The 24,842-nt window shown below is 39.6% G+C and overlaps 1 protein-coding gene across 2 annotated transcripts in view; it reads right to left on the bottom strand.

Moving 5' to 3' along the window:
- The window catches only part of NELL1 (neural EGFL like 1), an 876,262-nt gene that overhangs the window by 723,470 nt on the left and 127,950 nt on the right, over nt 1–24,842 (bottom strand). For both annotated transcript variants that reach the window (XM_021002019.1, XM_021002018.2), the window contains exon 4: nt 19,573–19,743. In XM_021002019.1, coding sequence (XP_020857678.1) covers nt 19,573–19,743 — 171 coding nt within the window. The remainder of the gene's footprint in view (nt 1–19,572; nt 19,744–24,842) is intronic.

Genomic DNA, 24,842 nt, shown 5'->3' with positions numbered 1-24,842 from the left:
AAGTAAATAATCAGGGTTGGGGCAATCACCTAAGACAGGAAAGAAGAGGAGGAGTCAAGTGGTACTATCCAGCACCCAGAAAAGCAGAGGACCAAAAAAAAAGTGGCACTTGCTAACAGGGTAAGTAAATGTTGTTCCTACAGCAAAGTTGTATTCACTATTTTTATACTCACATGAATATGGACAGCACTGAGTCCACAACTGTACACTGTAGTCAGAAGCAGATTAGGGATCAATGGTTGAATCCCACTCCTTTTTGAAGCAGGGACAACAAGGTTAGAATTACCTCATAATGAACAAAATAACTTTCATCCTTTCCAGATATTTTCCCAGTGCGGACTAGCAACACATCAAAATTCACTCTGCTATCTCCAGTAGAGTTGGTGCCGCTGATTTTCAGATAGAAATAACTTACTGACTCTTCATAATGAAACCCAATGGAGTACAGAGCTTGGAATGACTTGGGTCTATGTCAAACCCTATCTGATGGGCCTTTGCTAATGAAAATAGTGAGAGGCAATGTGGCCGAGTGTAAAAATGCTAGACTTCAAGTTGGAGATTCAAACATTCACTCTAACATCAGCTGAATTCCTGCACGTCACTTAGTGGTTTGGGGCCTCAGTTTCCTCATTTATGATATGAAGAGAATGTCTGCAGTACCTGTCTCACATAGCTGTTATGAAAACCAAATGAAATGTGTGCAACTTGCATTGCAACTTTAAAACACCATAGAAATAAATGGAAAACCACATTACAATAGGGTCCTAGAATCATAAATGTAAAACAAAAAAGGATCTTAGAGGTCATCTAGTCTATCCTTCCTCATTTTTCAGATGAGTAAACTGAGACCTAGAGAGTTTAAGTGACTTGCCCATGATCACATAGTTAGTAAGTATCAGAAATGGGATTTGAACCCAGGTTCTTTCACAGCCGAGCCAGTAATCTCTCCACTGTACCACAACGCCTCCCTTCTCAAATACAATGTCATAGAGAAGTGTGCATTTAAAGTGCACGTACATCAATGGGTGTTTGACATCATATTTTTAAAAATGATTGCTCCATATTTTCTGGTGGATCATTTTTACCCCAAATCATGATAATCCGTCAACTAGCCTTCTGCATCATGCTTGCATGCACACATAGCCTGCTAGGTTTCTTGCTGATGACAAAATGATGCTGACCACATGCAAATTCAACACAAGCCCAGGACACAATTCCTCTTGTGCTGTGACTCCACAAGCCAATGCTAGATGAAGAATAAGGGCTCTGAGACCATGGCACAGGCATCACAGCATTGCTGTCTCCTCCCCCTCCCCCATTTCAGTAACACATTCAGTTCCTAAGTCTGAAGGTGAAAAAGTGATGCAGCAGCCCAGACTTCCTCTTCCACGTGTTTCTTCATTCATCATTGCATTTAACTATTAATAAGTTCGCTGAGATCCTGGAATACCAAAACTAACTTTTTAAGTTGAATAGATCAAATTTATACAGCACTTTCAGGCTTACAAAACATCTTACATACATTCTCCTATTTGATCCTTTACAACAATCCTGTGAGATAGGTACTATTATTATCCCCATTTTATAGATAAACAAACTGAGGCTGAAGGAAGTTAAGTGACTTGCCCAGTGTCTATAAGTATTTGAGGCAAGATTTGAACTCAGGTCTTCTTGACTCCAAATTCAGCCTGTTTAGCCTGGAAAAAAAAAAAGTAAAAAGACTAAGGGGGAACTTCATCACTGTTTCAAATATTAGAAAGGCTATCATACAGAAGAGAGGTACAAGACTTGTTGTGTTTGGCCCCATAGGGCAGCCCTAGGTCTGAGAAGTCAGGTTCAAGGAAGTGAATGTTTGATTCGATCTAGAACTTCCTCAATAAACTCTAGTGGTTCCTTATTACCTCTAGGATCAAGTGAAAACTCATGTTTGGCTTTTAGGGCTCTTCACAACCTATCTCCAACCTGTGTTTCCAGGACTCCCCTTTGCACACTCTATAGTAAGCATTTTTGCTGTTCCTCTCACACAATACTACATTTCCCTCCGTCCCTTTGCACAGGCTGTCCTATGTGTGAAATGCTTATCCTTCTCACTTCTGCCTCTTAGAGTCCCTAGTTTTCTTAAAAGCTCAGGTGAAATGCCCCCTCCTATATAAGGTTTTTCCTAAACCTCTCAAATGTTAGAGTTTCAATCACCTCCCCCCCAAAAAAAATTACCTTGTTTCTCATAGAAATAGATATGCAGTATGTATATGCTAAAGGACATGATGGATAAAGATCCAGGCCTGGAGTCAGGAAGACTTGAGTTCAAATCCAGCCTCAGATGCTTCCTACCTGTGTGATGCTGGGCAAGTCACTTAACTCTGTTTGCCTCAGTTTCCTCATCTGTAAAATGAGCTGGAGAAGGAAAGGCAAACCACTTAAGCATCTTTGCCAAGAAACCCCAAATGGAGTCACAAAGAGTCATACGTAACTAAATAATGACTGAATAACTTATCACTTATGCATATACATATAAAAATATACACATATGTATTTATTCATTGATATTCATCTATGTTTTTCTTCTCTGCTACCCACATATCTCAATAAAAACTCAAAAACAAATGCTTCAAACCCAAATGTACTCATTAGTAGGGATTAGTAGTGCCATCAGTGACATGATCATGCTAGAGGAAAGTGCCGGCTTATTATATACACCCACATGTATGTGCGTGCAAATGTACGTGCACATATCTGTATGGATATATATGTACGTGCATATATAAGTCACAGTGTATAGAGGTATACACATATGCACACATATACATATAAAACACTTCTCTAAATGTATAAGTTGTCACCCCTCAATTGCACATAAGCTTCTTGAGAGAAGGGACTATTTCACTTTGTCTATGTGTGCCTGGTATCTACCATTATGCCTACCATACAGCAGAATCTTAATAAATGCTTATTAATCCTAATAATCTACACTGACCAAATTAACAGAATCAGTTTCCAAATGCTGAAGGTTTTCAAGAAGAGTCTGGATACCCACATGTTGGGATATTTTAGAATGTCTCATGCTTCAGGTCAGGGATGACTGACCCGAAATCATCTGGTCATCTGATCTCTCATGTCACTGCCAACTATAAAAATCTATAATTCCATGAAACCCTCCTCAGAGAGTCTTAAGGGGTTATTATCTTACCATAGCAAATATCAAATTTTACATTGGAACCGTGTCAACACCCAATAGATAATGCTAGAGATTAGAGCAATGCATCTATTTCCACATTCTAGGAAATGGCCAAATAGTTCATTTGAAGCCTGCCAGTCATGATTTAAGATTATACCCACTGCCATTATGTACTCTCCATGAGGTACATGCATGGCATACAAATGGACTGAATATAACGCACTACACCAAGACAGAATACAATATTATTCCTGCCCTACTGAAGTCATGAACATGCCTATCAACATTTCCAATTCCATGAAAAGCCCCCAGAGCTCATAAATCAAAGAATGCCTCATTCTGATTTGCTCCCTGTACTGCTTCAGAAGGCCAGACCCTTAGTACTTGCAGATAGGAAGTGGACTTTGACTTAACATTAAGAAGATTTTTTTTCTCATGAATAAGACTATCTGATAGTGTAGCACATTACTTCAGGAGATAGTGAGCTTCCCTTCACTGAAAGGGTTGTAAGAGAAGTTAGATGGTCATCTGTTCAGGGATGCTGCCAAAAGATTCCTCCCTGAGTGAGAGGTTGAACAACATGACCTGGCAGAGCCCCTCCAATTCAATTCAACCCCACATATATTTTAGTCAACGCCTACTTTGTCCAAGGCCCTATGTGGGCAATGGGGATGAAAAGCGAGGTCTTAGAAGGCCCAATTTTCAGGCAACAGAGTTTAGACTTTGCCCACCAGGTAGTGGGGACCCGTTAAGAAGAGGAGTCATGCTAACAATTCAGTACTTTAGGATTAACTTAGTGAATGTATACAGGATGAGTTGGAAGAGGAGATGCCAGAAGGAGGTAGACCAAGTAGGGAACCATTTTAATAGTGAAGATTTTAATAAAAGTTTAAAGAGGCATTAGGAAAAGGAACCTCAAATGGCACTTCACCATAGGCAGGCTAGGAGAAAAGCCAAGTATCTGCCACATGGTAGCGGCATAGCAAGGTCTCGTTTATCATCTGAATACTAGCAAATCAAGAAATGGAGTATGGAAAATAGTGGGGCTTCAGGATGGCAGAGAATATCCTGCTACTCTCTGTTGCCTCTAGGATAAAACAAACACCTCTGTTTTGTGTTTAAAGGCACTCATAATTTGTCTCCAGCCTACTTTGTGGGTTTATTAGACATGACACCTTTTCACACATTCTCTGTTCCAGCCAAGCTGGTGGATTTACTCTTCCCTCTATACAACATTCACAGGCTCTTAGTATCGCAGAATCACATATTTAGAGCTGGAATGGAATGGAGAGGTCATTTAGTTCAAACTTCTTATTTTACAGATGGGGAAACTGAGACTCAGAGAGATGAAGGAGCTTGCCCCAGGTCACTCAGCTAAGTAACAGAGCCAAGATTTAGAATCTGGGTCCTCTTACTCCAAAGGGCGGGCAGTTCCCATTCTATCTCCAACCTTGATGCCTTTGCACAGACTGTTTCCCATGCCCAGAATGCACTTCCCCTCCTTATCTCTTAGAGGCCCTAGCTTCCTACAAGTCTCAGTTCAGGCACCGCCTCCTACGTGAAGCCTGTCTTGATTCCCTCTTGTGTCCTCTTGAGAAACCAATTTGCATTTCCTTGGTATATATTTTACATTTACTTCTCTGTGCAAATGTCATTGTTCTCCTCCTTCCCCCGGATGATATGTAAGCTCCTTGATGTCAGGGACTTCTTCATTTTTGTCTTTTTATTCCCTGCACAAAGAGCCGCACTTGGCACTTAATAAAGGCTTATTGGATTGATGAATAGTTATGCTGCCAAGCTACCCCCTCCTTCCCTTTTTGTGGTCGTTCAGTCATTTCCATCGTGTCTAATTCTCCGTGACCTCATTTGAGGTTTTCTTGGCAAAGATACTGGAGTGGTTTCCCACTTCTTTCTCCAGCTCATTTTACAGATGAGGAAACTGATGTAAAACATGATTAAGTGACTTGCCCAGGGTCACACAGCTAGTAAGTGTCTGAGGCTGGATTTGAACTCAGGTCTTCCTGACTCCAGGCCCAACACTCTGTCTACCGTGCCCCATAACAGCCTCCCTCTTTACCTAATACTGTACTATTGATATTATGAACTTGTATATCCAGGACTCCTAGGAAGGCCACTAGTCTATGATTCGGACCTACCCCATGCCCCAGCTGAAGACTTTTTCAATTCCAGAAGTTCAATAAAACTCCAGACTTCCAAATGTTTATGTGTCGAGGAATACTGAATCCACATGACTAATTTATTTACATAGCTCATCTAGGGACTTTTTTTGGGTCTTTTTGCATAGACTGATGAAGTTCTCCCTATATGGCAGAGAATAATAACTTCCCTATTGGAAACAAGGTGATACCCAAAATTCTAGATTCCTTTTAGGACCAAGAATTGCTCTTCTGTAATTGATATCAAGCTAGCACAGTAGAGAGTATATTGTCATAGGAGCATAACAGGAACCTTTGAAAGCATATAGTCCAACAGCTCCTCCATTTTATAGATGATAAAACTGAAGCCCCAAAAGACAAAGTAATGTCCCCAAGGATCCCAAACAGCATGTAGCTGAGCCAGGACCTGAAGCCATGTTCTCTGACTCCAAATCCTATACATTTTTCATCATACCATGATATCTCAGTAGAGAGTAGAGGAGTCAAGGGGGAACTTGAGTCCTACTTCCAGGACTATTGCTGATTTTGTGATCTTGGTATAGTCACTTCATTTCTCTGCAAATCATGTTTACTGTAATATAGGAAATAAAATGTGTACATTGCAGAATTGTTAGGAAGAGCAAATGAGATACTGGAGCACCTGGCCTGGAGTCAGGAAGACCTGAGTTCAAATCCAGTCTCCGACATTTACTAGCTATGTGACCCTGGGCAAATCTCTTAACTCTGCTTGCCTCAGTTTCCTCATGTGTAAAATAAGCTAGAGAAGGAATTGGCAAGCCACTCCAGTATCTTTGCCAAGAAAACCCCAAATGGGGTCATGAAGAGTCAGACATGACTGGAACAAAAAAATAAGAACAATAACAAATGTCAACGTGCTTTGCCAAATACAATAGGGACTAAGGACATAGGAAAAATACCGATGAGCAAAGGGTCAGCAGACAGTTTTCCCATTGTTCAGTCTTGTGACTGTTAAGAGGAAAGGGAGAAGGGAGGAAGAATGCTTTCAAAATTTTACTATCTTGAATTTTCATAGTTCCTTCTTTATGGTGGATGAAATCTCCAATCCAAGAAGGCAATGGATTTGAAAAAACAGACATTGGTATAAATGCTCTTGGTAACCTCATGCTACTCAGAGCTATTTCACAGGTTCTAATCACTTCCTGGGGCTGTCTACTTCTAGCAGAAATGGAATTCACCTCTAGTTACACAGGTACATGACAAGGTGGCCTGTCTGCTGATGGACCTAACTCCACTGCCTAGAAGTTAAAGTTCGTGCTGGAGAAATGAGCTGCCAGAAAAGTGATACTTGCAGTCTAATAGAGCCTAACAAGTCCAGATCTTACATACCATGCCTGAGGAGGGCTAGGATCCTTTAAAGAGAACAGAAATGATTTCCACTCTAATTACTAAGGCAAAACTTACATGGGGGTATAGAAGCCTTATCTAATAAGCTAGCTGTGTTTGACTCCTGGATAGGAGAAGCATTCATGAAAACTTAGAAGAAATGTGCTGGGGAAAGAATGCCAAAAGAATTTAAGGAATGGAAAGGGCTCACTATGATCTTTTATTTTTTCTTTCTATTTTCTCTCTATAGCCTCCCTCTCCCCTAGAAAGAAAGGAATCTGTACAACAGGTGCAGCTATGAATCTGTTTTCTTGACTCCAACCCCTCCTGCTGCTATTATTTACAACATAAGTTTAATTAAAGTCACTGGGAAGAAAAATGAATTTGTTTACAGGAGTATAAAATTGGTTCTTTCCGATGACAACTTCTGTACCACTGGTCTTACCAGAAAACAAACATCAGATTCAGAATCTTTTTTCCAATTAAAAAGTTTGTGGGCCTCATGCATTTTTTATTCCCCATGCTCTGCTCCAACAGGGGAAGCAGACAAGGAAAGAGACATCATATTTTTCAAACAGGGCTCCATCATTTGTGTTGTGTTGGTTTAAGTCTGTTTTCTCTCATTGTTTTCCATTTAAAAAATAATAACCATGCAGATCCATCAAGCCTACAGTGTGAGGTTTAAACCATAAAGCATGCAGACCTAGATTTTTTTTTAACAAGAAACCATTCATTTTTTTTGCAATTTTTTTTTCCTTTTTATTCATCCCAAAAAGCAGCATCAGTGAGACAGACACAGAAAACTCGAACTCAAACATATGTGGGCCACATGGATGAAATCAAAATTAACTAGCAACTCAATTTCCCCTTTTTCCATTCATATGTCATATATATGGCCCTTGGCATTAATAAAATGCTTTCTTACTAATTTTCTGCGGTCTCAAGCAGCCAAAAAGAAAAAAAAAACCCAGACAAGAGGAACATTTTACTTCAGTTTCTGTGTATGCTTTCCAATTTGTGTCCTTGACTTTAAAAGGCTCAAAGTGCAAATAGTTGGGAGGAGGTAACAGACCAATTTATTATTGCCAACTTCAGATAATCCTTCCACCTCCTATCCCTCTTCAGCCAAGGCTGTGATTAGCCAGATCTCATTTAAAACTAGGAATCAGGAGAAAAAGATGAGAGAGAGAGAGAGAGAGAGAGAGAGAGAGAGAGAGAAGAGAGAGAGAGAGAGAGAAGGTAAGAAAGAGAAAGGAAGGAAGGAAAAAGAGAGAGAGAGAGATGGAAGGAAGGAAGAAAGGAAGGAAGGAAGGAAGGAAGGAAGGAAGGAAGGAAGGAAGGAAGGAAGGAAGGGAAGGAAGGAAGGAAGGAAGGAAGGAAGGAAGGAAGGAAGGAAGGAAAGAGGAGAGGAGAGGGAAGGAGGAGGAGAGAAGGAGAGAGGGAAGGAAGGAGGGAGGGAGGGAAGGAAGGAAGGAAGGAAGGAAGGAGGGAAGGAAGGAGGGAGGAGGAAGGAAGGAAGGAAGGAAGGAAGGAAGGAAGGAAGGAAGGAAGGAAGGAAGGAAGGATGGATTAGAAATGAGTGTGCTCTTGATTGCATTAAGAGGCAGGGCAAAGAGAAGCCTGGACTCTAATGAGCCTGGCATGCACCAGCCACAGAATACACAGCATGGATGGAAAAGAGTGGGATCAATGAGAATGAGAAATTCAGCACTATAATGTCTAAAGCTGTCTCAGCAGTTAAGTAAATACACTTTATTGTGCCAAAGAATCTGTAACTTGAGATGCTTTACAATGGCACAAAGATCTTTAGATTCATTCCCTTCTCCCATTATTCAAATCTCTTCAATTGTGGCAGCATCAAAGAATTATTTTTTTCAGTAAGCACAGAACATGATGCATTTTTCAAGAGTATAGATACCAATCATTTGTTTCCTATGGCACAGTGTTCTATGTGTTAAGTCATTAAGCTTCAGTCAACTGACCATATAGCCAAAGGCTGTCTTTATCCCACCAGTAGCCCAATCCTAGATACCTAGTATAGATTAAGCACCTGGGGTTAAAAAAAAAAGATACAGGATGCAGAGAGTAAGATATTCTGATCTTCTGATATGCTGATATCATCAGCAGTTTCTGGTATAGCTAGTATCTACCCAACACAAAATGAGGCAAGTGAGAAGTAGGTAAAGAAGATACTATAGAAAATCAGTCACAAGCCTTTGTTCACCAACAAAGTAATGGATTGTCAATACCAAATTAATTAACCATATGTTTGCTAACTGGCTGTTCTATGCAACTGGCCCAAGAAGCAGTATTTAGAAGGTTGGTTTCCAAGATCCTGAATACGGAAAGTTGTAACACTGAAGTAGGAATACTGTAATTATGATCTTAGAACTATAATATATTAGAGCTTGAAGGGGCTTTTGACATCATCTTGTCCAAACAATTCACTTTAACTTCTTGGTGAACTAATTCAACTCTACAGTCCTCTCTTGAATCCCTAGCCCCCTTATCATATACCTGATCACTCCCAGCCAAGTCTGAGTCTTGGATCACTCCCATCATTCTTAACTTTTATTCCTACAGAAGTGCTGCTGAACAGAGGTAGAGAAAATCACACAATGATTCTAATTGGTTGCATTACAAATTCGTGCTACATAACCTCAAAGCTATGGTTTTCCAGTAGCAAGGTGTGGCTGTGAAGAGTCGATGTTTAAGTAAAGCTAAAAGCCACAGAATCACTGCTTTCAAATTGTGATGCTGGAAAAGACTTTTGAAAGTCCTTTGGACAGCAAAGAGATCAAAATAGTCAATACCTAAATTAATTCAGACTATTCACTGGAAGGTCAAATTCTAAAGCTGAAGCTTAAATCGTTTGGCCACATAATAAGAAGACAGGACTCAATGGAAAAGACTCTGATGTTGGGAAAGATTAAAGGTAAAAAGAGAAGGGGACAGCAGAGGTTGAGATAGTATTATGGAAGCAATGGACATGAACTTGGACAGACTTTGAGAGCCAATGGAGTATAGAAGGGCCTGGTGTACTGTGGTCCATGGAGTCACGAAGAGTCGGACAGGACGGAACTCAACAACCACAATCACCACCTCAACTAGACTCTCACAGCTGCTAAGCAATCCTACTACCTCCCTTATCAACTCATTTCCCCACTTTCCTCAGCAACTTGTTCCAAGCCATCCTATTCCATCCCATCTCCTCCAACAGATTGCCCCCTCTGTCATTCTCACTCTTTCACTTATTTTCAATCTCTCCCTTCCCACTGATCATTTCCTACTGCCTACAAACATGACCACATCTTCCCTATCTGGAAAAAAAAACCTCACTTGATCCTTCTATCCTCATTATCATCCTATATCTCTTCTGCCTTTTGTAGTCAAACTCCCTCAAAAGGCCATCTACAAGAGGTGCCTCCGTCTTCTATCCTCTCACTCTCTTCTTAAACCCTTGTAATCTGGCTTCCAACCCTATCATTCCACTGAAACTGATTTCTCCAAAGTTAGTAATGACCTCTTAGTTTCCAAATCCAATGGTCTTTTCTCAATCTTCATTCTCCTTGACCTCCATGCAGCCTTTGACACTGTTGATCACTTGTTTTGCCTTGATATTCTCTTTTCTCTAGGTTTCCAGGACACTACTCTCTCCTGGTTTTCCTCCTACCTATCTGACTTTTTCTTCTTTTTCTCCTTTGCTAGATTCTCCTCCAGATAACTCCCTCTAACCATAGATGTCCCTCAAGATTCTGTCTTGGGACTTCTTCTCTTTTCCCTCTACTTTTACTACTTCACTTGGTGATCTCATTAGCTCCCATAGATTTAATTATCATCTTTATGTTGATTATTCTCAAACATACCTCCTTTTCCCAGTCTCTCTCTTCACATCTCCAACTGCCTTTCAGACATCTCAAACTGTACATCCAATAGACATCTAAAACTCAATATGTCCAAAACAGAACTCATTATCTTTCTCTCTAAACCCTCTACTGCTCCTACCTTCTCTACCTCTGTAGAAGGCAATCCTCTCAGTCCCTCAGGCCCACTAGTCATCCTGGATTCCTCACTATCTCTATCTCTTCCCACTCCCTATATGCAAGCTGTTGCTAAGGCTGTCAATTTCACTTATGCGACATCTCTCAAGCAGTCTCTTTTCCTCTCCTCTGATAGTCACCACTCTAGTGCAGGCCTTCATCGTGTCTCACCTTGATTTTTGCAAAAGTCTGCTGGGGGATCTTCTTACCTCCAATCCATCCTCCATTCAGCCACTAAAGTGATTTTCCAAAAGCACAAATCCAATCATGTCACTTCCCTCCTCAATAAACTCCAATGTCTTCCTATTCCCTCCAGGAATTAATACAAAATACTCTCTTTGGCATTCCAAGATCTTTATAACCTAGTCCCTGCCTACCTTTCCAATCTTCTTATACTCCCAGACATGTACTCTTTGATCAGTGACTGCCATTCTGCCTCTTGCTCCACAAACACTCCGTCTTACAGCTCTAGACATTCTCTCTGGCTGTCTCATCATGTTTGAAATACTTTTCCTCCTCTGCTCCAACTACTGATCTGCCTGACTTCCTTTAAGTCCTAACTAAAATTCCATATCCTACAGGAAGCTTTCTCCAACCACTCTTAATTCCAGTACCTTCCCTCTGTTAATGATTTCCTATTTATCCTATATATAGATGCTTTGTATATATTGGTTTGCACTTAGTCTCCCCTATTAGATTGTAAGTTCGTTGAGGGCAGGAACTGCCTTTTTGCCTCTTTTTGTACTCAGCATAGTGCCTGCGCATAGTATAGGTGCTTAATGTATATTGAGTGATTGATTGATTGACTGACAGATTAATAATTGTGTCACAGGTGACATTTGAACCCAGGTCTTCTCCAGAGCCAGGTGCTCCTTCCATTATATCAGGGACTTTTGATATTATCTTATCTGAACTATTTGCTTTTTGGATAAGTGAAGTGAGAAAGCTCAGAGAGATTTAACGATTTGTCAAAGTCATATACTAGTTAGAGGCAGAACCAGTCCTAGGAGCCAACTCTTCTGATATCTACTCAGCCCAGGGCTCTCTCCACTAACATATTTTCTGAAAATAATATAGTTTGTTTTCTATCCAGAATCTCATTTAGTACCTTTCAGTCACTAACATCACTGACTCATTCAGAAAGCCCTTACTATACTCCCACGCAATCTTATGATATTGTTCCATGTATCAGGGGCAAATCTTTAAGCTCCACCTACCCCCCCCAAAGAGACAGAGGAGGAAGAAGTACATATTCATAGTACCCTACATTTGTTGTGTGAAAAATTACTAACCACCTTGATTTGTTTGAGCTTCCTTATCATCCAGAGGAGATCAGACTGACTTGGGAATCAGAATTAGCCAATCAGGAGGTAGACTGAGAATCCCTTAAGTTTGAAATACCAGACACCCTTTGCTGAATCTGGAAATCCCTCTGCTGTGCTGGCAACCACAGAACTGACTTAAGCTGGTTCATACCAGTTCTAAAGGACAGAACTAGCACAAATATCCTAGTTCTGGGACCTCAGGGACTTTCAGCCCGACCCTTTTCCTTGTTCCACATAGGCATCTCATGATCTCTGTAAAATGGCCCCACCTGAGAAATGAAAACTGAATCCAAGGGACTGTGGCAGTACCCGATTGGGCCATGACATGGTGGGGACATTCAAACCCACAGTGGCGGTACCTGATTGGGCCATGACATGGCCACTCCCACGCAGCTTTATGGTTTCTCTTTGTCTTCAGAATCTGTGCAGCCTAACCCCAAAGCAAGCTCAGTTCTGACTGCAGCTCCATATGTCCACATGCCTGCTGCAGCTTTGAGAGAAAATAAGCATGGATACAACCTAATTCTGTTTGTGTTTCTTAGACCAAACTCCAGAGGTGAACAATTGGTAGAATGTCCTTTATGATTGGAAGTAAAATTCCTGCCACTTCTGCTCACTCTCAGTTCCAACAGCCTATACCGGAATAGTTTAAAGTGCTTCTGCCAGGATGCCAGTACAGTTATCATTCATTTTCTCCCCCGATACTATGACTATTATTGCTGCATTCTATGGTTCATGTAAGAAATTTGGGAGAACTTTAAGGTTTGGGAATTATTCCAGGCAATAGATAGCTCTCTTTACACTGAATTCATGGTTTTGAGTTTTTGTTCGTTTTCTATTGCTCTTATCTGGCAATTTGTCACCTATCAAAATATTTGTGTACGTCACCTCCCATACTAGATTGTAAGCTCCTTAAGGTTTAAGTCATTGATGATACTTTTCTATAGTTTCCCCCCAAGTTTAACATAGTGTCTTGCAAATAGCTAATACTCAATAAATATCCATTAGTGGATTGATTGATTAGATAAAAATAGAATCACCATATTTATAGTGAGTTTAAAAGATCAGGACCCTTATCCAAAGAAGTCCAGGTATTCAGGAATCTGGGAAGAAACTGGATTTACTCTGGAGACTGAGTAAATATAGAAGGGAATTAAAAGATCTTCCTAAAGTGGGCATTATTCATCCTTTCACACTAATGTAAGATAATCTCACAAAATAAATGTTTTCAACATAAATGAGGTAATGAAATTAGCCGCAAAAACTACACATATTCCCCCAGGCTTCTAGATAGAGATAATTTTACTACCTACATTTCTGTAGCATTTAGTAATGCAGAAATGAACAATGAAGTCATAAAAATAGCACAGATCTCTGTGGAAAGCAGAAAGCAGAAATCTGTTGACTAAAATAGTATTCACTTTTCCTGTGACAATTTGTACAAATTTAGTCTGCAGAAGTTCTATCTCATTATATCTTTAAAAAAAACTGGCTGAAATCCTATGCCACCAAAGCTCCTTAAAATATGTGTTTACGGTTAAGATTTTGCTCATGCTGCTCACAGTATCCCAAGCATCTCCCCTCTGGTAAAGGTAAGAATGGCTCTGCTCTTAGTGAATTCACAGCAGCACTCTTCTTAGACAAACTCTTCTTCAGGAAGAAGTTATGAGCAGTACTCAGATTGATCTGTGATCTTGTCAGTGTGGATGTCCTCCTCAAGGATGAAGACCATAACCTGCCCAAGCCTGCCAATTCTGAGCAATGACTATATGTCTTTCTATAAGTTTACTACAAGTGGTCTACCGGATGTAATGAAGATTAGCTCAATGTTGAGACTACGATATGCAGGGAAATGGACAACCTTTAGAACTCACTCATCACTTTATATCTCTTGATATACACATAAATTATATATAGAAACTATATATGTATGAGTAGAGCATATTGTTTTATATGTACATACATACATGTGTATGTGTACACATATATACCCATACCGATATACATATACATATATATACATAATCTGTATAGATATAGATATGTTCAGCTATATATCATATATACATACATATTTACATATAGAACACATTGTACACATACATATATACTTCTTAACATACATGTAAGTTTATATATCTAAAATGTCTCAATTTGTATTTTTCTGATTACTATTAGTTTTCTCTTCCTGTCATTTTGCTCTGCACCACCTATTATATTTGAGCCTCTGTGTGCCTTTGCTTGGTAATTCCCCCATGTATGGAATTTGCTTCCTCTTTACCTCTACCTCTTAGAATTCCTACCTCCTCTGAGAAATGAATATTTCTCTGTTGCAATAAATGACTAATTATTGTATTAGGCCCAAGGTTTTTCCCCTTTTCTACTTCCTCATCCAGAAATCAACTAGTGTAGGAAATCTCTCTTAAAGATTTTCCCAGGCCAAGATCTTAACAGACAGTAAAAGAAATTCTAAGCTGGGGCTAAGGGGTGTATTCCTGCTCATTGTTTTTGCTCAGACAGGTCTAGGGAAAGGTTGATTCTTAATTTTGTCTTAAAAAAGCGGTATGGAAATTGATGTCTGTATCAACCAAGATTTGAGTGACATAGTTCATATACCCCAAGACCTCATTTTAATATAGCCACAGCTATTCTAATATAGCTACACTCCTCTTCAAAGGGCATATAAACTGTGAGCCCTTGCTATGAGGGTGTATTTGGTCTAATGAGAAATGGCCAAAGGACCATCTTTTAATTAATAACATGCTGACTTTATTAATAAAATGATTAAATTACCCAGAAACTATGTCTCCCAAATTTTTCAATTGTCACACTCCCAAAGTTTACTTCCAGTTTCACCTCTTGCATGAGGTCTTTTCTGATCCCCTGAATTGCTACTACTCCCAAACATTACACTGTTTATATCTTATATTTATCTATATGTGTCCAAATGTTTCCCAATAAATCATAAGCATCTTGAGGACAGGGAATGTTTTGCTTTTCTCCCTATATCCTTAGTACCAAGCACAGTGCCTGGAACATTGAAGGAATTAATAAATACTTATTGGATTTAACTGAATTGATAGATACTATAAACAGACAATGAGTTGAACCCAGAATGAAATAAGGCAAAGGAAATAGGTTAGACTGCCCTTAGAAAGTTGCAAAGCTCTTTTGACAATCCCAAATGTTTCCCTGAAAGCAAAAGCTCATTTTAAAATATCATTATTTTACCACTGATGCTGTATGGCTATGGGTCAAGGACATTCTAAAGAGTTAAAAATGGGGACACTCAGAGGACAATGGAGAGGTATGTGGTGGTTGGAAAGAGGCTACAGCACATTAAAACCGTGACCTATGCTTGAGGGTTAGAATACCAGTATTTAAACCCTGCACAGTCTGACCTTATCCTGACCTGGCTGATTGTAATAAGTTTTCATTGCCCTTCACAAACTCTACAATTCAGCCCACCTGGCCCTCTTGCTATTGCACACTCATAATATTCCATTTCTAATCACCTTGCCTTTGTACAAGCTATCTCCCATGTCTGGAATAGAAGCCCACCTCAACTCCACCTCTCAGAATTCCTGGCTTCCTTCAAAGTCCTCAGGAACTGACCGATATCAATGACATCAACAACAACGAAATATACATATGTGTGTGTGTGTGTGTGTGTGTGTGTGTGTGTGTATCCTAAAGCCTCACAAAATAAATCAGCTAATCAGCTGTTCGAAGAGCATTTATTAAGTGCTTACTATATCGTAGGCATTATGCTAGGAGCAGCATTTAGCCTAGTGCCTGGCATATAGTAGACACTTCTTAAATGTTTGTTGACTGACTCAGTTGGGAATACAAATACAAAAGAAAGATGGTCCCTGCCCTCAAGAAACTTACAATCTATTCATCCATATACAAAACATGGACAAGCATCAAGACTATGTAATGCCACCATATTGTGGACCATCAAATTAGATCAGCGGGCTCCATCCCTTTGTAGCTCCAGTTCTTACAGGTCTCATCCCACCAGCATGATTCTAAGGGCTAGGGATTGAAGAGAGGGGTAAAATGAACAAATAGCCCAGAAAAGTAGTCCGCAGAACAGTTGACTGTAATGTGAGAGGTCCTTCATCAAGACGAAGGCTGGCCACCTGTCTTTGTCATGGCAGCCCTTAAAATAGTTCTTTAATTTGTCATAGACAAGGATGAGTTACTGTCTATTACTTCATTCTTTCCCAATGAAGAAGCAGCACTCTGCTGTGCAAGTTAGTACATTCTTTTGACTATAAGAAGCAGCCAAGTTGGTACTAGATAAAACTGTGGAGCGGCTACTCTATGTTAACTGCTTTCACTGCCTTCTTCCTTAGATCCCTCAGCTTCAAGCGCCTGAATCTCCCAATCTTCCAAGCATATGTACAGCTGCCTCTTGCTAATCCTGTAATCCAGATCATTTCCTTCCCTCCATCACAGTGTACCTATTTTCACTCCAATATACTGTTAGAGGAGCTATGAATTAGCACAGCCATTCTGAAATGCAATTTGGAACTATACCCTACACACTGCTAAATTGTGTAAACCCTTTGACCTGGCAACACCCACAACAGAGAGTAAAGACAGAGAAAGGATCCATAACTACCAAAATATTTGTATCAGCTCTTTTTTGTTGCAGTAAAGAATGGGAAAATAAGGAGGGGCTAGTCAATTCAGGAATGGCTGAATTAATTATAGTACATGAATGTAATTGTATGTTACTTTGCCATAAGAAATAACCATGAAACGCGGGAAGACTTAACTGATATGGAGTAATGAAAATATTTTATATAATGATTATAATATCGTGAAGAAAAACAAATTTGAAAAACAAGGGCCGTGATCAATGCAATGACCAGCTCCAGCAGACTGCTGGTGAATCATGATTCACACCTATTAGCAAAAAGGTGATGGATTAGAGGCTCAAAAAAAGACATGCGATTTCTGAAACAGCCAATACATGGATAGGGTTTTGCTTGAATGCTATTTGTTACGAAAAGGGCTTTGGGGTAGAAGTGAGGGCAGTAGGGAGAATGGAATGGAATGATAGAGATGCAAAAGCAGAATCAAAAAAGAAAAATGTCAATGAAACATTTAAAATATGCATTAGAAATTAGGAGAGAATTCAAATGTAGAAACACATAAGCAGGAAAATATTGGTAATATTGGCTCTTTCCTTACCAGCTACCTTGCCTCTTCTCCCACCCCATCCAGTTTTCAGCTCTGGAACCATAATTAAGTCAAAATGATCACTATTACTAGAAAGGGTATGTCATTCCAATCACCTAAAGTTCCACTCACTAACCCGTGAACTTTCCCAAGCCAAAATATCTAGCCCTGACCACAACTGCCCTTAATGTCTTATCCTCCCCTTCCCCCTGCCATTATATTGTAATCTCCTCAAAGGAAAAGGACTTTCTTCACTTCTGTAACTGTATAACCATAACTTAGCAGAGTGTCAGTACAGAGCAAATGCTTAATCTCTGTCTTTCTACTTAATCACACTTTTAAAAACAAATTATGTACTAGAGGTTCATGGTTTCATATGCAGTCACCTTGTCATACTCTTCTTTGTATACAGAAGTACACATGTTGATGTTTGTACAAATTGTACAAATTGTAATAAGAGAAAGAAAATTACCTAAGCTGCACCACTTCCTCAGTGTCCTTCTCATCACTAGCTGATTGGATAAATTAATTCAGGTCACCTTTACATAAATTCAGTGATGTTGCTCTCCCGTGTTTCCCCTCTGGTGAACTGTGTTTGCGTTTTAACGAGGACATTCAATGTCTTTAGGGAGTGACTAATGAGTTCAGTTCCAAGAACTTAGAACAAGTTGGTGGAAGAAATATAGAAGGACTCTATAGACTGAAGTATATGGGAACAGTCTTAGGTAGCTATGAGTCAGAATATGCCTGGGGGAAATCTTTCATAAGCTGCCCCAAATGTGAGTGAGGACTTCTGGATGACCAGTTTTCATCCAGGATGATAGGATCTGTTTTCTGTTGTTTACCCAAGAAAACCAGCTGTCCTCAAGGGTCAGATGCATTGAAATTTGCATCATAGTGATTTTTATAACTGTAACTTCCTCCTAGAATGGCAAACTCCCTGAAAGTGAGACCTTTAATCTCACTATTAGTTTATTCTACCATGAGAGAGAGACAGGGTCATGGCCAAACTTGTCTTCCCCTCTCAAAACATAGTATGTATCAGGGGTGGGGAATCTATGGCCTCAAGGCCACATGGGGCCCTCTAGGTCCTCGTGTGCAGCCTTTTGACTAAGTCCAAGTTTTACCGAACAAATCCTTTTATTAAGCGGATTTGTTCTGTGAAGTTTGGGATTCAGTCAAAGGGCCGCACTTGAGGACCTAGAGGCCCACATGTGGCCTCTAGGCTGCAGGTTCCCCACCCCTCGTATGGGTACACTGTACATCAAACACACATAATAAATGTTGAATTTGAGTTGAATTCATATGAATTTGAAATACAGCACCTCCTGATCGAAGCCAGATGTCCTTGAAATTAGCCTTATCATACTACGGCATGACAAGTTCTGGAAGGAGGACTCTTCATACCATCCATTGATTCAGGGCATAGCTGGTGGAATTATAGCTCTTCTGACAGTATGGTCAGTGTGCACTGTTATTCTAACAACAGGGCACGGACTCATCTAAAGATTTAGTCCGTTCTCTGTAATTGAACTCAGATCAAATTGTGTAAGATGCTCTAGTGGATTTTGAGAGATCAGAACACCACCCCTGGGCTATTACCAAGCTGTCCCAACTCCAACAACCATAATGGGACCAATGAATTTCAAATTCCTTTAGATGGCATAAAAGCTGCCTCCATTGAAACACACTGTGTATGACATCTGTCTTCCCTAATCCAAACCCTCCTTTTGAAACTTTCCAACCCTGGCAAGTTGCAGTCCCAGATTCTAAAAGAAAAGTGGTGAAAAAGCCAGCAAGCCCAAAAGCCCATTAAAAAAAATGAATAGTATCATCTCCAACAATTCAAAGAGTAGTCTCTTTTAGAACTTTCCATTTAGGGAAGATATTTAAGTTAAATGGCATTTGATTAAGTGAGATAAAATGAGTGCCTCTAGGATGACATCTTCCTCAAGTTTCAGGGTAGGCGTATCAAGACTGCTTCTTGGGCAGAACAGACCACAAAACAATCTGTCGCTGTGAAATGTAATCACAGCAGAATATAACATCAGCCAGTGCTCAGAGTACACGGAGGTATATTTAATATCCCCCAATCAGCAATCAACCACTGGTGCATTCATTCATAATCAGAAGACATGGTTTCATTTTAACAGCCTGTTTTTCCCAGCGCATAATACTTGGTCACTTTAGGATATATAACAGTCCATCCTAAAAGTTAAGTGGAAGGCAAGGTCCTTCAAATTTTGTTTCCCAATTGGCCTTTATGTAATTGTGTAATTTCAAGGGCAAGAACTCCATCATAAAATGCAATCCCTTACCTGTTGCAGTCCACATGAAGCAGAAGATGGGAGGCGCTAATCGACAAAGCAATTTTGTGCCACTGGCCGTCTGCCATCCGGTAAGGAAAAGCTTCCGTCCTCGATTTTCCATTAAATCTATAGTGATATCTGATTTCATCTCTCAAGCCACTGCTCTCCAGTTCAAAATAGCTGTATCGAAAGCAGAAAGAGTCCATTTCAGTTGGCAACAGGACATCATCACCCTCATTTCCCTCTGGGCACTACCTGGTTTCAATGGCTTCTGAGCTCACAGTTAACTCAGCCTCACACAGAGGGCCATAACCTAAAATCAATGGTGCAGCATGGAAGGCAGCTCACTTACTATATCAGAGCCCACATAGTGAATACCTTCAGAGAGGGAATGAAGATCAATTGACCTACTGCAAGGTAACAGGCACAAGGTAATTAGTGGAGCTTGGTGCACTGTCTTTTAAACACTTAAAAGTGCAGTTCAAATCCCTTCTTCCATTGTCTCTGGGAAGCCATCCAAGGAGAAGAGATTTACTGACGTTTATTTTTAGACCTGTCATATTTGTCAACGTTAAAGCAAAAGAAAAGTGGCCTTGGACATCAAGGCCTGGAAGACATTGGCAGGGTGAAGTCCAGTGATTTTTAAAAATTTCTTCTCCTTTGAACATAATGATAACAGGACAGCAATTCCTCGATAATTAGGAGAGGAAAATGAGAGTTTGTTCACACTTAAATCAGTTGTTAAGTATACAAGGCCATAAAACTCCTATGTCTGAGTTTCATTCTCTACCCTCTTAAGGCAGCTAGGTGACACAGATGATATAGTGATGGGTCTGAAATGAGGAGAACCTGAATTCTGATCTACTAGCTATACGACTCTAGGTAAGTCACTTAACCTGTGCCTGCTTCCCCTTCCTTAACTCTAAATGGGATTAATAATAGCACCTACCTCCCTGGGTTATTGTGAGAATCAAATGAGATAATATTTGTATAGCACCTTGAAAGTAGTGGACAATAAATGCTTGCACTCTGGTTTCAGATTTTTAGGGAGAATTTTTCAAACTCCTGGAAAATATCAGCTTAATTGCTATGGTCAAAAATTTGGCCAATGCTCTATCTAATCTTTTCTTCCTACCTCTTACCCCTTATATTCCAGGAGGTAATATCTCTTTCCTTCTACTCTTGCGTAAGAGATATACATAGTATCTTCTATGCCTTCTATACAGCCTGGCCTCTCTCATGGAGCAAGCCTATGTTCCAGCCTAACTGCCAATCAGCTGCTTTTCCACATAAGACATTCCTTTCCCCCACCCCCATGCTGTTGTACAAGTGCTTCTCCCACTCATGGAATGCCCTCCCTCTTCAATTACACTTTAACCCAAGATTACTTCAAAGCACAGCTTAGATGCACCAGGCCTCTCCTGATTTCCCTAGTTAGTTCATTTTTCTTTCTCTCCTTCCTGCCTTTCATCTCTCTCTCCCCCTCTCCCTCTCCCTTAACCCCCATATATTCATTCTCATTCTCTCTCTCTCTCTCTCTCTCTCTCTCTCTCTCTCTCTCTCTCTCTCTCTCTCTCTCTCTCTCTCTCTCTCTCTCTCTCTCTCTCTCTCTCTCATTTCCCTCCCCATCTGTCTAGGTCTTTCTCAACTACTTTATTGCTTCATATTTACTTCTGCAAATGTTGTAGTAGAATACAAATTCCTTGACAGCAAGGATTGCTTTGCTTTTTCAACAATCAACAAGTAGTTATATGTGCCTAGTATGGGCCAAGCACTGTGCCACACATTGAAAATACAAAGACAATAAAGCAGTCCCTGCCATCAAGTACAGCATATTGGGATGAGAAGGTTACAAAATGTTCATAGACATATAAATACAGCTTTGTAACCCTGGGGCAAATTAGTTAACCTCTCAGTGCATTAGACAAACCTCTAAGACTATAGGTTGCGAAGAAGGTGCCAACATGCATAGACAGAGAAAGTTCCTCCCAGGCATCTCCCTATGCCAATAAAATCACAAGTTGAATCCATGTTACATGCAAAATAAAAGGATATTCATTTGGTGCTGGCAGTAGTTCCTAAGGAATTAGATAAGACCTCTGAAAAGAGGTTTATTTAAACTGAACCTTGAAGTAAGCTGGGATTCTGAGAAGTAAAGGTGAAGACAGATTATTCTAGGTGTGAAGAATAGCTTGTACAAAGCTGTGGAAACAGGAAAAGGAAGATTTAACACGGGGAACCAGAAATAGACCTGTTTGCCTGGAGTACAAGAGTATATGATGGGGAGGAATACTTAATCAGATCGGAAAGGTGATGGGAAACATGATGATGAAAGCAAACAAATGAGTTCGTGTTTTATCCTAAAAGCAACAGGGAGACTCGGGAATTTCTTAATCAAGGGATCGGCATAATCAGACCCATATCCTTTAAGAGTGTCAGTTGGGAAGCTGTGTGGACAGTGGACCAGAGAAAGGAAAGACTGCATTCAGAAAGACCAATTAATAGGATATAGAAATGGCCCAAGGAAATAATGAAGATCTGAACTAGGGTGGCTATAGCATGAATAGTGAGAGTCCATGAATGGAGAAGAGGTAATGGATACTAGGGGTGTGGAGGATGCAGAATTGACAGAACTTGAAAACTGCTTAGATATGGTATATGAGAGAGTATAATATGAAGGATGAACCCTAGGTTACAAACTAGGGTTTTTTCTTTGTATTTGCAGCATCTAGCAGCTTCTTATTTATGAAAGATACAATAAATGCTTAATGGATTGATTTAAAGTTATCCAGAAAGAGTCATTGTGCCAAATTAAAATCCTAGAAATGAGACTTACTCCTAACAACATAGACTGCAGAGGTATATCACCTGGCTAGGAATGCTAACATTAAACCCTAGACTCTGAAGAGATGGTTCTTTTCTCTAATCCACTTAGCCAGCCTGACCCTCCTAACCAACATGTATTTAATTTAATAGCAAAGTGCATCAGATACAAGGACTGAAATGAATATATCATGAAGTTAAGCCTCTATTATGCATGACTTCCCAATCTCATGTCAAAGAACAAATGCATATTTCACTCTTCTGTCCCAGATGATAATCCCAAGGAGGAATGCTTAAGAAAAAGAATAAAGAACAGCTCCCAACCCACTTCAGTGATGCCAATACTAAGAAACAGATGGGAAAACACAGCATGAAGAAATTAATATGATTTAGCAACTGGTTTTCAGATGCAGGCACACCTATGTTAACACAAACATTAAAAGGCCATGGGAAAATAAATCCCGTAATGTTTACATTTTCCTGGTTTCTTGAAGCCAGTATAGTTATGTGTTCTTTAATAAACAAACTAACTTACAAATTATTAAAGAATAAACAAACTAAGTTACAAATGTATTTCTTTCTTTAAGCTAAACAGGCCACTGGGTACATCCTGGTCATAGAGAGAGAAAGAGATTGTCTACAATGACTTGTGTCTCTTCTTCCCCTGGAACTTTGGAAGAAATGAGGAATCATTTAGTAACTATTGAGGACTTGTGAGGAATATAGGAATGTCACAGAATCATGTCAAAGTCAGAAGAGACCTCAGCAATCATCCAGTCCAACCCATACCTGAAAGAGAATTCCCTTTACAAAGTGCCCTGTTGGGTCATCTTAACTCTTAAATACAAAATTCCATTGAGGGGAAATATCAGCTCCTGAGGAACCCATTCCTCTTTGGGAAAACTCTAACTGCTAGAAAGTTGCTCCTTCCTTCAAGCCTAAATTTGTCCTTTTGTAACTTTCACCCATTGGTCCTTGAGTCAAATAATACAAGCCTAATATCTCTTGCAAATACTTTTAGACAATTATCATGTCCTCTCTTTGTTAGCCTCAACAGCCAAGTTTCCTTTCCACAATCTTCAAATAGCATGATCTATAAACAAACAAACAAATGAATAAATAGACAAACAAACAAATAAACAAATAAATGAAATGGCATGGCCTAAAAATAAATAAATAAATGAACAAATAAATAAATGAACAAATGAACAAATAAATAAATGAATGAATGAATGAGCAAATGAGCCAATAAATAAATAAATGGATGAGTGAATGAAAAAAAACAGCATGATCTAAAAGCAATTTGCCACCCTGGTTCCTCTCCTCTGGACCTTGTCCAAACTTATCATGGTGCCCAGAACTAAACACAGTGTTCTAGATGTGGTCTGAAAAGGGCAGCATACAGTAGGCCTACCTATTATTATCTTTTATATGTGATGTGGTCCTGACCTCTTTAAGGAGGGGAGAGATACCTAGTATTAATATTCTGATGCCAAGGATTCAAGGGAAATGGCAGGACAATATCCACCAGAGGAGTTTTGTAAAATCAAGTGAATGTGGTAGAATCACTGCTTAAAATGCACCCACCGCCTCCTCTTCTCCTCGTCCAGGAGCCATAATCCAATCCATTGATGCCACACAGTATATCCAGTCATCTCTATAGGGGACAATAACTCTAAACCAAGTAAAGGGTGCAAAGCCATAGATGAGTTCCTCTTCCATCACACCAGAGAACCAAGTCGATTAATTTTCTAAACACTGTCAAATAGGGACTAGATATCATCGCTCTTACCATGAAAAGGTCAAAGAATTCCAAAGTCAAAGAAAATTCTAATTTAGCAGACTATTAGAAATTAAAACACAAAAGTCCCATTTCCTATTCTGAGAATGATCACTTAAAATGCTTTCATAGAAATGATTACCATTTCCCTCAAAATCATATTCATTGCTGAATCATTCCTAAGGAAAACAATTCCTTAATAAAATTCTATTCACCCTCTATTCCATATGCATGCAAATACATGTTTCTGGATGAAAAGCCTTTGTCCCAAAAAGCTCTGCATATACAGTATCTATTTACAATCAAAAGACAATCTCCCAGAATAACATCACCCTGGACAGCAATTGCTAACATGTGCAAGCAAGTAGTAAGGTCGCAAAAAGACTGATTTGGTCAGCAAGACCATGCTCTTCCATTAATACATATCACTATCACTTGAAATTTCCAAGGACAAAAGGAAGGCTAGCCACCTTCAGGGTTCTTTTGGCATTAAAACCTGTATTGCCTAAGATGTCTAAACACAAAAGAATGAAATGTTGGTAATAAGAGACATAAATGCATGGAAGTGAATTGGCTCTCAGATATCACTGAGTTTTTCCTGATCTGGAACTCAATGCAATACATTTTCATACTCTCAGACATATGTCCTTTATAGTTAATTTGGGTATTTGTAATA

The sequence above is a fragment of the Phascolarctos cinereus genome, unplaced genomic scaffold (assembly GCF_003287225.1).
Source record: "Phascolarctos cinereus isolate Bilbo 61053 unplaced genomic scaffold, phaCin_HiC Scaffold_9;HRSCAF=440, whole genome shotgun sequence".
NCBI classification, from domain to species: Eukaryota; Metazoa; Chordata; class Mammalia; order Diprotodontia; family Phascolarctidae; genus Phascolarctos; species Phascolarctos cinereus.
This window is presented reverse-complemented; position numbering and strand designations above follow the sequence as displayed.